We start from the raw sequence: 14,148 nt of genomic DNA, 5'->3' as shown, positions 1-14,148 counted from the left end.
ACTAAACCCCTGTAAATCCAGCTAACTCAGCCACCAGGTTCTGTAGTTGCACCCAGCATTCTCAGAAGGGCATCCCTGCGGTGTCCCACCCCTTCCTGCATTGAGATGAACTCCTATTGCTCCATGGTGCAGGATAGCTTAAAAAAAACTGGGCAGTGGATAGAAAAGATGCATTCTCCTTAGCACACAACAGCAACCTTGTACTGCTTGTTGTGGTTTAACCCCAGCTGGCAACTCGGCCCCACGCAGGCACTCACTCACTCCCCTGCACTGGGATGGGGGAGACGAGTAGGAGGGTGAAAGTGAGAAAACTCACATGTTGAGATAAAGCCAGTTTAAGAGGTAATGCAAAAGCTGTGCACACAAGCAAAGGAAAACAAGGGATTCATTCACCACTTCCCATGGGCAGGCAGGTGTTCAGCCATCCCCAGGAAAGCTGGGCCCCATCCCAAGTAATGGTTATTTGGGAAGACAAACATCATCACTCTCAATGTCCCACCCCCTTCCTCCTTCTTCTCCAGCTTTATACACTGAGCATGGTGCCACATGGTCTGGGATATCCCTGGGGTCAGCTGTGCCAGCTGTGTCCCAGCTTCTTGTGCACCCCCAACCTCCTTGCTGCTGGGGTGGGGTGAGGAGCACAAAAGGCCTTGGCTCAGTGTGAGCTCTGCTCAGCAGAGACTAAAACATCTCTGTGTTATCAACACATTTGTGTTTCCAGCACAAATCCAAAACACATATTGGCTACTATGGAGAAAACAAACTCTATCCCAGCCAAAACCAGCACACTAATGTAGCTTGTAGTAAAGTGTTTAATAAAGTACAGTATCAGAAACAATAGTCTATTAGAAAAGCTCAAAAGGTGAATACCATATATATTGTACTTGTTACATTTTCAGTGATAATTTAGGAGTGAAGGATTTCTGAAGGATCCAGCAGAGAGATAAACAACACAGAAACCGATTTTTGCCAGTTTAGAACCAGAGACATGCAGGTGTTGAAGATACCTTTCTCATCAGGAAGAATGCAATAATTAGATTTACTAATTATGGACTAAACGCATCAGCAGGGGATGTCCAGTCCTAATGTGCTCGAAGTGTTCCCAGAAAAACAAGGACTGATCTGTAGTGCAGGTTGAAACCTGCGTCACTTGGTTTGATTTTATTTAGCACAAGTCACAGCTCCTTAAAAACGCAGGGTGATTCATCAGGCTGGCTGGGTTTTCACTGGCTAGTTCTGAAAGGTGTGATGTACTGATAGATGTTCATCCAATGTACCAGCAATGAAACCACTATGTGAAGCATTCAAATAACAAGTTTAGTGGGCTTGGGCAGGCTGGGAAGTGAATCTAATTTGAGGAACCATGGCTGGGATTGCTGGTTTATCCCTGTTCTCAGCTACTCGTCAGGTTGGTCTAATTATCCAAGTGTGTACCCCAAGTGATGCACAGCAGCAGTGTAAGAACAGTCCAAGAACATGCATACTCTGAAATACAATCAGGTCATACCCATTGTTGGGACTTTTTTTTCTCTAAATTATGTCATTGATACTTTGTTGAAGTTATAGAATTTGCAAAACTGAGAGATTAACAAATATGGCACCACCCTTTTTGTGGACACATACTGGTCATAATCACAGGTCACTAGCTGATGACATCTTCCCATTAGTACCAGACTCATGAGAGACCAAAGTAAGAAACTAACTTACAATGAAAATTGAAAATATTATTATACTACTCATTATATTGACAGGAGAAGAAAATTTGGGGTCTTTTTTAAAGTAACTATTGGGGAAGAAAAGTTTGTCCTTTTTTGTTTTTTCTCATGCAGATCCTTGATCACTGCTTTAAAGGTCTACAGTTAGTTAGTTACCGTTCTCCTGATTTCTTTCAAAAATCCATATTTGTGAATCAGTCTGCCTTTCCTGTGTGATAGTCACATAGGAAAATAAGTCACAAGCTGTTGCAGAACACAATTGAGATCCACAGGGACAAGAAATTTGGATCTTTGGGAACATTAGCAAATAACAATAAACAAATTAGAGGGTTTGGATGAGAACAAATACACCGATTCAAAATAACAGGAATTCTTTTCCCTAATTATTTTCTCTAGAGTTCCTAAGGGACTATTTTTTAAAGAGGAAGCTTATATTGACTACGTTTTTGGATACAGTTTTTGCCTTAAAAAATTAAATCACCATTAGTGACTGATACTGCAGTTCAGTGATTCATATCAGGATGTGTGTGAGCAGCCAGTGACGTACTCTGTCTGCACAAACCATTCACCAGCTTATGTGTCATCAGTTTGCAAAGAGTTGTGCTGTTATACCTCACTACCATCACATTCACTTAATATTGGTTATCAGTTGATAATTTATCAATAATCAGTTGATCATTTATGTTTTTCAGAGATTCCAGAGTTTACTTCATTGCTCAAATCTCTTCCTCCCTAATCTCCAGCTATGCTAAGAAAATGAGAAGGGAAATGACCCAAGGAAGTGTTTTAACATTAGAGAACTTTGTGCTGTGCAGGCAGTGCTGTAAGTCAGTATCTCCCTTCACTGCAGGCAGATTCCAACCTCTGCATCAGCTGACATTTTTTAACTGTATCAATCTCAGAGATATCATAAGGTGTTTTTTAAAAAATCAGAGAGGGATAACCTCAATTATCAATGAAGAATCTGTAAGTAAAGAGAACAGGGTTTTCCTGGAGTTCATCTACACAAATAACTGCTGCAGGTGATAAGTCTCAGGACTTACATCTTCCGGAACTCAGGTTAAAATCTCCCTTTCTAAAAACTTCCTTACCTTTGATCTTGTTTTATGAGTTCTTCATATATAAAATGATCCATTCACTTAAAGACAAAAGACCCCATAAGCCATTCTTCCAAAACTATGTAAGTTCAGGAAGAAGAATGAGGGTGACATTTTTGTTTTCCTTTTTCATTGGGAAGTACCAAATTCTTGGCTAATGACAACATCTATATAAGCAAAAAAAAAAAAAAGAAAATTTGCAAGATGATACTGCTCAACACAGAGCAGAGGTCAGTAAAGAGACCACAGCCTTGATATTCAGAGACACTGAGATATGATAGATTCTTTAAATCTTTCTGAAAAGCAAGGCCTATGTTCCTAAAAACATCTCCAGTTGCAAACTTCCCTTTCCATGCAAAATAACTTGAATTGCTTTCCTTTTTTTTTTTTTCTTTAGAGAAAGTAACAGCTATTTACACTTGCTATCAGGATACTCACATCAGGAATTCAACTAATTATGCATGCACAATCATCAAATGGTGCACCAAAGAGAATGTTCCTACATGCTGAAGAAGAGAATACAGTTCTGTAATATGAAAGGCAATGGTAATGTCAAAGATTTATCAGTTAGCTAAGGACACTACAGTCCAAATTACAGGATACTACATAAAGAAATAAAAAAGGATCAAATAAAAGATATTAAGATTTAAACACAAAATTTCTGAATATAAAATAATATTAGGATTAATGAAAACTTTAATAAGTAAATAATTTTCAAATATTTTATTTAGAGAACTATGAACTATTTTCTAATAATGCCCTTTACATAGTTGCATCTATAGAAAGCTTGTTGAGTGTGAGCAAAAAGATGTAGCATTAAAAGAACTTTCCATCAGAAACAATTGGTTGATCTACAAAAGTAAACCAAATATAAATAATAAATCAAGGAGAGCATTACAGAAATATTGACCCTATCCAATAGAAATTCACTGTCAGAATTTGGTGTTTAGGGTTGATTTGTGAATGTAGGAAAATACAGGATGCAGAGGGTGAATGGAGCACTACAGCTCTTCATTGCTGTCTAGAAAGTTGTCAGTACAATGTAAACAGAGCATTTCTAATGATATCCTCAAATTAACAGATCATAAGTCACTGAGCCAAGAGTGGGGGAAACTAGACTAGTTTTCTACATGTCTGGCAGCCACTGACTTTTACAGGCTGCCATAGATGCGTTTAATTACATCAGCCTCCTCCTTGTCCAGGATGCCCTTGTCCACATAAGCATCAGCTTGCTGATCAATGAATTCCCTCAGCTTTGAAAGATCATAGTCTGAAAAATAAGAATTCATTTGCACAGTGAGTCATTGCCATTATATTGCTTCACCTAACAGAAATGTCATTGCAAAGTTTATCCAACAAATGCACTTGATCAAACATGAAGAAAATTCACTCTAAGTGCAGCTTGTGAAAACAATAAATAAACCCAAAACACCTGCACAAAGTGTTTTTACACATCATAGTGCTTTTAGTGTTCAAGAGGAATAATCATCTCTTGCTCTTGACTGATTGCTGTCAAATGCTAAAGTAAGAATATTTTCTGGTCCAGAGATTTGATGTTCTAGTCTGCAGAGCAAAACCTGTTGTTAGAACCCTATTATTTTCGCAGCTGTCACAGAATCAAAAGAAAATATTAAATGGACTATTTCTTATTGAAATCCTAGTAAAATTCCCACTTACTACAAACACTGTAGTGAAAATTCAAGAAACCAACTTCCTGAAAATAGCTCGATACAACTATTTACCTTGATAGAGAACATAATATTCTGACTTGAAAAATACTGCAGTGAGCAGTCTTTGTGACAGTGTTAGTGTCAGTTTTTGACTGACAAATAGACTCTTCAATAGAGTACTGAAAGATCCTTCCTGCTTTTCCAGTGGATGAGTGCATCTATACAGCCAGACTCACATCATATGTGTTAAATAGACTTTTCCCATGCTGGAAAACATCACTATTTTCCACAAAAAGAATTCTACTGCAAAGCAACCTTTCAAATAAAATAAATGGGTAACCTATTGTGTAGTTGTAACTCTGGCAACAGATTCAGTATATTCACATATAAACACAATAAAGTTTCAGTTAGCTACCTAATTTGCTGCATAAAATGTAAAGCTTAATTTGTTAGAATCAAAAGTTAATTTGATAGAATCAGAAGTTAATTTGTTAGAACCCAAAGAACTTCAATGTTTTAAGGGTTCATACTAAGTTAAATGAATGAGTATCTTTCACGAGAGCAGATACATTCTGATATTTTCAGTGTAAATTACTTATTCACAGACAGAGCTTTCAGAATGCATTCATAGTGATTTTGTAATGTAGTCCAAAGTATAACATCGTACAGCAATACGTGGAAGGACCTTCTTTCCAACTGTACATTCTTAACAAAATAGACAGTAATGACTTCCTGTCTTTTTAGGGGTCAGTGACCAAAATTGGATACAAATAGAAAGACATTATGAAGCAAATTGATGCCTGCAATCATTTTTACAACAGTATAAGGCAATTTCAAATGAGTAATACAGAAAATTGATATTCAAAACTCCCCACTCCTGCAGAGGTGTCTTTCCATGTCTGAGTTAACAGGAATTTTGCCATTCACTGTACTGAGGCCAAGATTTCTTGTCTGGTCTGCTACTGTCATTACTTAAGAGAATGTAACCTGCTTGTCTCTCCAGCCTGTGTGAGTAATAGGGACAAATAGTACCCAGCAATTTCATAATGAGGTTCTGAGATTTCATTCATGTTGACAGAATGAGGGTCCCTGGTGAAAGATATCAAGGAATGGAAATGAATGGAAGAACAAACACTAAATTAATATGATATCCACATTATTCACATTAAAATCCCTGAGCTTATTTTACTTCTAGAATACTATTTATAACTCCAAATCATTATGTGGAAATGTGAATGTTTAATTACTAAACATTCTGTACGGGATTACAACCACCACAATATTATCCAGTTCTGGCTAATTTGTTATGTATCTCATTGCAATCTAATTTGATTTTTTTTTTCCTAGAAATTTATAACCTCTAATTTCTAATACTTATTTACAACCTATTGTAATTAGAAAAATCAGCTTTGGGTTATATTCACCGCAACAGCTGCAGCATTTCATCGAGCTGTGAAACAGCTACAGTAAATGAAGTGAGGTCTTATTTGCATATTCAAATCAAGCCATTTGCCATTGTAATTGATTACAGAATTTACTTTCAATCCTAAATGGCTACTGTCAGTGTTATGAAACTATAAACTGCCGAGTATTTGGTAAAAAATCCACATGTATTAGTTAAATGCCTCATTTCTGTGCTTTGGAGACCAACTGCAATAGAACACCCAGCAGCTACTGTGGGAAGCTGGTTTACACTGGAGAGGAGCTCCTCTTGAAAAGCAATTCAATCATCAAGCCAGGTCTGAGAGATACAAAGGACAGGCCCACAGAGCCTATAGATTGAAAATATGCAAACCAAACTTTGGACACAAAAGGCCATCAGCCCAAAATCCAGGCCCCTCAAGTTTACCAGCCTCCTTAATAGGAAATTGATATTTTTAAACTGGGGAAATGTAAATTAACATTTCCAGGCTTATTAGTCATTGAACAAATAATAATTTCTACTGAAATTCATACAAAGATAAGGATCTACAAACATTTGCCTGAAGAAAATCTAAACCTCTTCAAGTATATTCAGTGAGTAAACCAATCCCTTAGTGGGGGTGGGAAAGACTGGCCATTTTAATACACGAATTACTTTGAGAATTACTTTTCTGCCAGCTCCCAGGTGGTAGCTGGAAGTGGAGAAATGATTGATGAGCACATCAATACCACCTCATCTTGTACCAAAGAAACACAGTGCAATGCATTCACAGTTAGATAAGCTTACCCTGACTGCACTTCTTTTAACATCAACCCAGGGGACCTGAAGTAGCATTTTACAAAAATAAAAAGTATGGAAAGGCACAGTAAAGATGATGTATCAGAAGAGTATTCTAATTTTGTCATAATTTACACTCACTTTAAGACTCATTTCCATTGCCAGGGGACAATAAAGATATTTTAGTGCAAATGAAAATCCATCTAAACAGAAATGTATATCTTAATGCAGTCACAAGCAGATAAAATGCTATTGATCTGCAGTCACAGCCATTTTCAGACTGCAGCAGTGCAGAGGTAAGGTTACTATGAAGGGGAGTGAGGGGCTGCCCAGTCAGTATGTGTGATATTGGGATATAATCACACATGACTGAGATCTAATTACCATAATGAATACACTGCTAAACAGAACCATTTATTAGAATTGGCAGGCAAACTCTTGAGCAAATATGTGTGCCTGCTGCTAATTGCCATCGCTGCCATTGTGAGGAAATGATCTTAGAGATGGAAATTTTTTTTACAAGTCCTTCCTATTACAGTTTCTGTATAGGAAAATGCCTGTGTTGGGCTGTAGGCCCATGTCTGAAATGTAATTCATATACACTTCAACACACAGATTACCCAGGGCTAATCTCATCTCAGATCACCCTCTGCTCGGCTGGTGCAAAGAAGGATCCTTCTCACCAGGCGCCAGTCATAGCCCCGGGATGGATCCCTTGGCTAGGAGCCTTCACTTCCAGAGAGGTTGATGGCAGAACACACAGCCATGGCAGAGAAAAGGGATAGGAGGCTGGTTTTATGTAAGATCTTGAGGGAAGAACTGGTATGGATAAATAAAGATCTGTGAAAAATAAGCGAGAAATCCTGCTGCTGTGCTGTTTTCTCCTGCCTCCAGTGCTCACACAGCCCTGCCTCCGGGGAGGAGCCAAACGGTGGGACAGCTGGTGAGCACACCCCGTGCAGCTGCTTCAATCTCTGCTCCCTTCTGCACAGCTTTGCGTGTGAGCTACAAGTCATTCAAGTTGACTCGGGCTGTAATCCAACGTATTACATTGTGACATAAATTTGTATCTTAACTATTCTTGGTTATGAAACAAAGTACATTGCTGTTTATGAAGGCATGTTAGCCAGATGCACTGAGCTCTTCTAGACACATCCAGACATTTAAAATACATTCCTATCACTTATAAAATCATAATTAAAAGGCATGTTGAAATAGGAAATGAAGCACTAGACAAACCTGCCACACTGGCAGACCACCAGGTCTCTGTGTTTTGTGGCCAGCAGCCATTCAAGCCAGCTTAAATTAATCTGCCTTAGTCTACTATTTTCATTCATTGATTTAACGTTGACATTTATTTAACTTTAACACACTAACTATCACCACAGACAAGTGCAGTGTCACATCACTATTTTTTAACTTACAATGCTAAGTCATACACCACAATATAAATGACGTGCTTTGTAATGTATATGGTGCCCACCCCAATGTCAAGACCTTTCACTGCATACCTTCCTTGTTACCTTGTTTATTGTGTTTTTTCAGCCATTCTATGTTCTTCCTGATTGCTTCCAAATATGCCTCAGATTTCCCTGGAGAAAAGGAGAGAGAATTCAGGCACTTACATCAATGATTGATGCAGCTTGCTTAACTGGGTGAAGGTGGTCACAGCAAAGGCAGATTAAAACTATTCTTAGTTTCTGTTTAAAAGCTGAGTCCTGTCAAACTTAGTCAGGCAAAATTCCCACAGACAGCTAGAAGGTTTTGTCTGTGCAAGATTAGTCATACACAAATTTAGGATTGTGGCTTTTTTTGATCTTTATACATAGCTTTTGGTGGTATCCATACAAACTGCCTGTGTGGATTAAAGGCAGCCTGTAGCTTTTTGATCATCATTATTGTTCAGCAAAGATGAAGCTGTTGAGATAGCAAGGAATTAATTAAAACTGAGAGCTTTGAGTATCAAAACTCTTCCATACAGTAGTGTTAACAGCACATGGCAAACAAATTTCAAAATTTTGAAAGACAAGTGGAAGTGTAGCTACTACATTTACTGAGAAAAGGAATGTATTAACATTACCATGATAACTCCTTGTTATAGCTGAAATTTTAAAGTGATGGCTATTTTTGGACCAGAAAGCACACAGTACAGAATTAGTTCAAGGATTACCTAATAAGGCCCCTAAGGAAATATTCCAGCTAATGGATTTTGAATTCTTAACTTGACTGGAGCTTTATTGATGTAATGTTCTTACATTTATCAGGAATAAAAACCTAGTGTGATTAGCATGTAGAAGATTACTAGTGCCAACTATGCATGTCTGCTTCTATTACTAAATGGATATAGTATTAGATGTATCATACTTTTTGAGCTGGGAGTGCAGTAACTTTATAGTAAGTTACTCTGTGAAAGAGCAAAGGGCATTGCATTATGATACAAAGAACTAAATACTTATCCAATTAACATTTCTAAAAAGCTATTGGGCTGAAGGTAAAGGAAAATAACCTGAACCAAATTGGAAAGACAAATCTTCACGGACAAGCAAAACGTGTTATTTATCACTTCCCACAGGTATTGAGACAACTTTTTTTTCCTGTGAAATCAGACAACCATCTTGAGAAATTTTCCTCTTCTATGCTCAACAAAATGACCTGCTGGAAAAAATGCCACCATCTGTGAGTGGCTGCACTGCCCACAGGACCCAGGTGTCAATGCTCCACAATCCACTGCAGCCTTCATTTCTGCCATTCATGGCTGAGTAGGCTGCAGTGGACACACAGGCATTCCAAAAAGCATTAAACAGCATTGGTGCAAAATAGATAATAAGCAATTTTGTTTAGCCAACTGACTACAAAACATAGATGCTTCTGCTGGATCCTTAGCAATAAGAACTCACTGAAAAGTTTCTGCACTAACAAACATTCTCCTTCAAAAGTTCAGCACAATAAGGAGGCACAATGTCCTCTGCAGTTTTGTTTTGAGATACAGTAGCTGATTTGCACCCAAGTGACTTTAGCACAGTCTAATTTAGCACGTGGCATTATGTGTCATGCTGAGGCAACTGGCATAGTAACAGTACTACTGTCCTATGTTTGCTTAGGGAGACACTAACTTACTGTAACAGGTATCAAAGTTATGTAAAACAAGTTAATTGCTGATAACCCTTAACCTCTGGCAGTGAGCAATGCAAATTCTGCAGAATTTGCAGAAAGTCCTGCAGAACTTTCCAGTACCAGCTTGTTCTAACACAAACTATAGAAATCATTGGGCCCACTCAGATTATTGAATATTCTGATCATCTGATTTCACTAAAAAGCACAGATGCAAAGAAGCAAAAATCTCTCTGCACTACTGTGTCAATCTGTATTTCATATTGTTCTCACAAGGGGCTATGAATTATGGTCTTGCTCAGCAAGGGATATAGTGTCATATATTTAAAACTGGGCAAATAAGTACACTTCCAAACCAAGCTGTTGTGTGCTGACTCCCAGTGACTCTAAGCTGAAGGTATTTATGCTAACACAAAGGAAAAACAATAACAAAGATAGGAAAAGACTCCAATCACTTGGAGCAGACACAGTAGGAAAAGCAATGGCTATTTTGTACCTCCAGACTCTTCACTATTTCCTGCTGCATTTTGTCCTTCATTTTTTGTAGAATCCTTTGAAACTTCATATTCCTTTTCCATTTTAGCTGCTTCTTCCTTTGTACTGTCTGCTTCTTCACTACTCTTGTCTAAAGAAATGACAAGAGCAAAAAATTTTGCATTAAATATACCAAAAGCATTTCTCAATCACACCAACAATTTTTGGCAAGTAAAACATTTTGACTGATGATTGAGGAAGAGCCTCACTGGAGTCTGTCTCAAAGTGGTTTCTAAAGGTCATCTCTGCTCCAGACCTCTGGAAATTGGAATGTCTGCTTCTGCTCTTACAAACAGTAGCTGAACACAGGTAACTACGATGCGATGATACATAGTTCATAAAGGCACATTTCTTTGTGCAGAGAAAGATTATATGGAATTTACATTCACTAGATCCAAAGTTGACAAATAACGTTTTTTCATTCTTATGAAAAGCTTTTGTATATATGTAATGTATGGACTCCACTGAAGAAAAAGACAGTGAGTATACTTCTCAAAGTCTGGACAATTAAGTGAAAATTTCTCTCGTGTGTTTAGACAACCAAGCTTGGCTATAGGTCCTTGAGGGATTGTAGCTTTAACCAGTAGTCTGGATGCTACAGAAATTAGCATACTTTCAACTGAATAGATTAAAAAAATGTGTTATTCCAGGAGAGGAAATTGTAGAATAGGTACCTGCTGTTAGTTTTGTTCTGGTTTTAGTAGAAGGGTTCTCAAGCTTCTTCTTCGTCTGCTCAGCTATCATTGTATCTAAGTTTTCTGGAAAGCAAGGCAAAACAAAACCAAACCCCAGTTATTCTTCAGTGGATAAGATGCAGAATCTATACTATATGCTCCCCAGCACCAGTCTGAGTGGTAAGCAGAAACCTAAAAGAACAGCCTCTGAAGGCTTCAGAGCCCTTGCCTCTGAAGGATTAATGCAGAGCCAATAGTAAAAGAACAAACAAATAGCTATATGGAATATTGATCAATCTTATTAAAAAAAAATAATAACTGAATCATGACAATAGGTGCACCAAATAGAGCAATATACATAAAGACAGTAAAAGTATGCATATATATTCTGTATTCCAGTCACGTAAGTCACAAACTACAGATAACTATCTGTAGCAATTTATTCTGATGAAAGTAATGAAAGGCTTTAATTAACTTCACAAAGAATACAAGACTATGAAATATGTGCTTCATCCTGCTGGAAAAACTCTATCCCGAACTGCTTATATGTCTGGATTTTATGTGGTTTCATTGGAAGTCTAATAAAATGTTTAAAATCATACTTAGATGAAATAAATATGTAAATTGAAGTGATTAAAACAAATAGTTTCCAAAGTTGCTGAAGCATTTACCTGAAAGCCCACTGGGCAGTTGTAGCCATGTATACAGCTCTAGAAGACTAGAAAATGTATTTCTATGAAAATTTCGGGGCTGAACTCATCTAATTTGAAAGTAAAAGCATCTCTTCATAAAGATGGATGTTTCAGACATAAATATTGTATGCTTATGTGGGAAAAAAGTCCTTTTGATACCACAGTAGATATTCAAAATACAGATCATCATAGTATCTGCCGTATTTCCTCAGTCATATTATGGACATGGTGTAGAATTTTCCTTCCCTTTATCAGCTTTTTAAAGCTTCAGTTTTAAACATGGATTCAAAATTTGATGCATATCAGCTAGTTGGTGGGTATTTTTGAGAGACTTGGTTTTGAAATATCAAAATTGCTTTTATATGAACAGCTAAAATATTCAGTATGAGATGTGGGAACTGTGACAGAACAGACATAATAGGGCTAGTAAAAATTTTAGATCATATTCTCTGTGTAATGCCAACATTTTATCCATCAGTTGGGAGGATCCTTTTTCCTCAGAAAGATACACAGCACTGATACCTAAAAACTAGTTTTTTAGCAAACATATTTCTTCTCTTCATGGCAGATCAGCAGAAGCAATTGTGCCTGCCATCTGATGAGAAATCACATAATCCTGTCTGCCTGAGTCCTCTATACTATGTTATTTACATAAAATTAAAATGAAAGCAGTATTTGCTGGCACCCTGCCTGATTGCACCCTCTCAATTCTACATCACATGACGGTGTTTTTGTGACAACTCTTTTCATTTTGGTATGTATCCTTTTAATGCGATTCCTGACCTTGCCATATGTCCTAAACAAAACAGGTCTGGGCTGTGTTACAAGCTGGATCAGACATACTGATGAAGAAAAAAACAAGCTAGAATTATAGTGGTGGTATTGATGCCTCACTAATCACTTGATCCAAAGCTTATGGAAAGGACCATAAACATTCCTTTCAGCTGAGCTTAAGATTCTATTTTTTTATCCTGAATCAGTACCATACTAGTATTTCAACAGGAATATAAGGATTTCTCTGTTGTAAGAGGCACAATTTTCAGGATAAGATCATACAGTCAAGAACTTAAAAACCCTTTGTAAACTCAAGTGAATAGATTATTCTCCTTCACTAATTCATGCAAATGCAAAAATGTCACTGATTTTAGAGTTTAATCCGGCAAAATCTATTAAATTAGGCCTAATTTTAAGTCTAAATATAGCGTTTTAAAAGAAATAGGAGTATTTAAAAGTTTAAAATGTCACACATACATAAGTGCATTGATTCATAAGTGCCTTTCATGTTCTTTCTTTAGTGTCTGCATTTAGGCACTGCTGCAGTCAGTTTCTATTAGCAGAAAACAGAAAAACTTCACCGCAAGATAGATTTATAACCTGCTTTGACAATTTAAGATTTCAATGTCTGCATACTGATATTTCCAAATTTTTTCTTATTTTGATAAATTGTTTAAAAGTTGTGCACATATCCACATACAGCATGTGCTACTGAAGGCAACAGGATTTATACTTCTCCATTATTTAGTCACTTCTATAAATCACATCAGGAGTTCTACAGTTTCTCTGAGCCTTCTGATCCAGCTCACAATTTTATTTGAGTTCACTCTGACTCCTTTGTCAGTACAGTATTCCTTTCCAGCCACGTGCAGACATGAAGTGTAATAAGGCACCATTGACCACTAATGATCTGAGCTTTGCCACTAAAGCCAGACTGAACATGGTATCAACTGTGTTCCATTTTCAAAGCTTTCTTTTTGTCAGTAAAAATATGGACAAATTGCCATGACAGGCCTTTTAACAAGGACTACACTTTACAGGAGAAATGGCGAAGCTGCCTTGCTGGCTGGGTGGCACATCAACATGGATCTGAAGATTTATAAGCAGACATATTTCCTCTGTGATAGAGAGGAGTTAATTCTGTGGGCCTCTCCATGTTTGTGGGGATTGTTTGGTGTACCTACATAAATTTCCTAGAGAGGATATTACCACAGAGTCCCAGTTCTTCCTGAACAGGATTTATTGCCCTTTCCCCCGCTTCAGAATTAATGCTTTAACAGCTGGTATTGTTTCAAAACATGTTTGTACTTGTCATGTGTGGCTAGGCCAGGGCTGAACAATGTTTGCTCTGAGATACACTGATGGAGTGAGTCATCTCCTCAACTGAGATGTGCCTGGCCAGCAGCTTAGCAACTGCATGTCGTGTTCGGAGGTCTAACAAGAATTGATTACTTCTCCGGTGTTGTTTCCCTAGCAATGTCATTTGTACAGGGGAAGAGTTTAGAAAGGTACTGACCTTTCCACAGAGATGGCCACTTATTTGAAATGGCACTAATTAAAACAACAGAACAATAACCACTGAGCTAATGGAAGTGACCTACGTTGGTAAATAGGTCACTACTCTGGCGGCCGCTTTCCCGGAGCAGGATAATCTCATCACTGGAACCAGACACCCGGAGTC

The 14,148-nt window shown here is 37.6% G+C and overlaps 1 protein-coding gene across 2 annotated transcripts in view; it reads right to left on the bottom strand.

Annotated features, from left to right (window-relative positions):
* Positions 1-794: 794 nt before the first annotated feature.
* The window catches only part of SCG3 (secretogranin III), a 28,637-nt gene continuing 15,283 nt past the window's right edge, over positions 795-14,148 (bottom strand). Inside the window, exons 9-12 of one of the 2 annotated variants that reach the window (XM_027732135.2) lie at positions 11,002-11,085; positions 10,290-10,418; positions 8,206-8,274; positions 795-4,082 (exon numbers count right to left, since the gene is read on the bottom strand). In XM_027732135.2, the coding sequence (XP_027587936.1) occupies positions 3,964-4,082; positions 8,206-8,274; positions 10,290-10,418; positions 11,002-11,085 (401 nt within the window). In that variant the 3' untranslated portion in view covers positions 795-3,963. Of the gene's footprint in view, positions 4,083-8,193; positions 8,275-10,289; positions 10,419-11,001; positions 11,086-14,148 lie in introns of both variants that reach the window. The other variant, XM_027732134.2, reaches the window with a different exon arrangement.

This window comes from Pipra filicauda, unplaced genomic scaffold (assembly GCF_003945595.2).
Source record: "Pipra filicauda isolate LSUMZ 115617 unplaced genomic scaffold, ASM394559v2 scaffold7_size6619720_pilon, whole genome shotgun sequence".
NCBI classification, from domain to species: domain Eukaryota; kingdom Metazoa; phylum Chordata; class Aves; order Passeriformes; family Pipridae; genus Pipra; species Pipra filicauda.
Note: the sequence above shows the minus strand (reverse complement) of the source record. Positions and strands in the feature narration are given on the sequence as shown.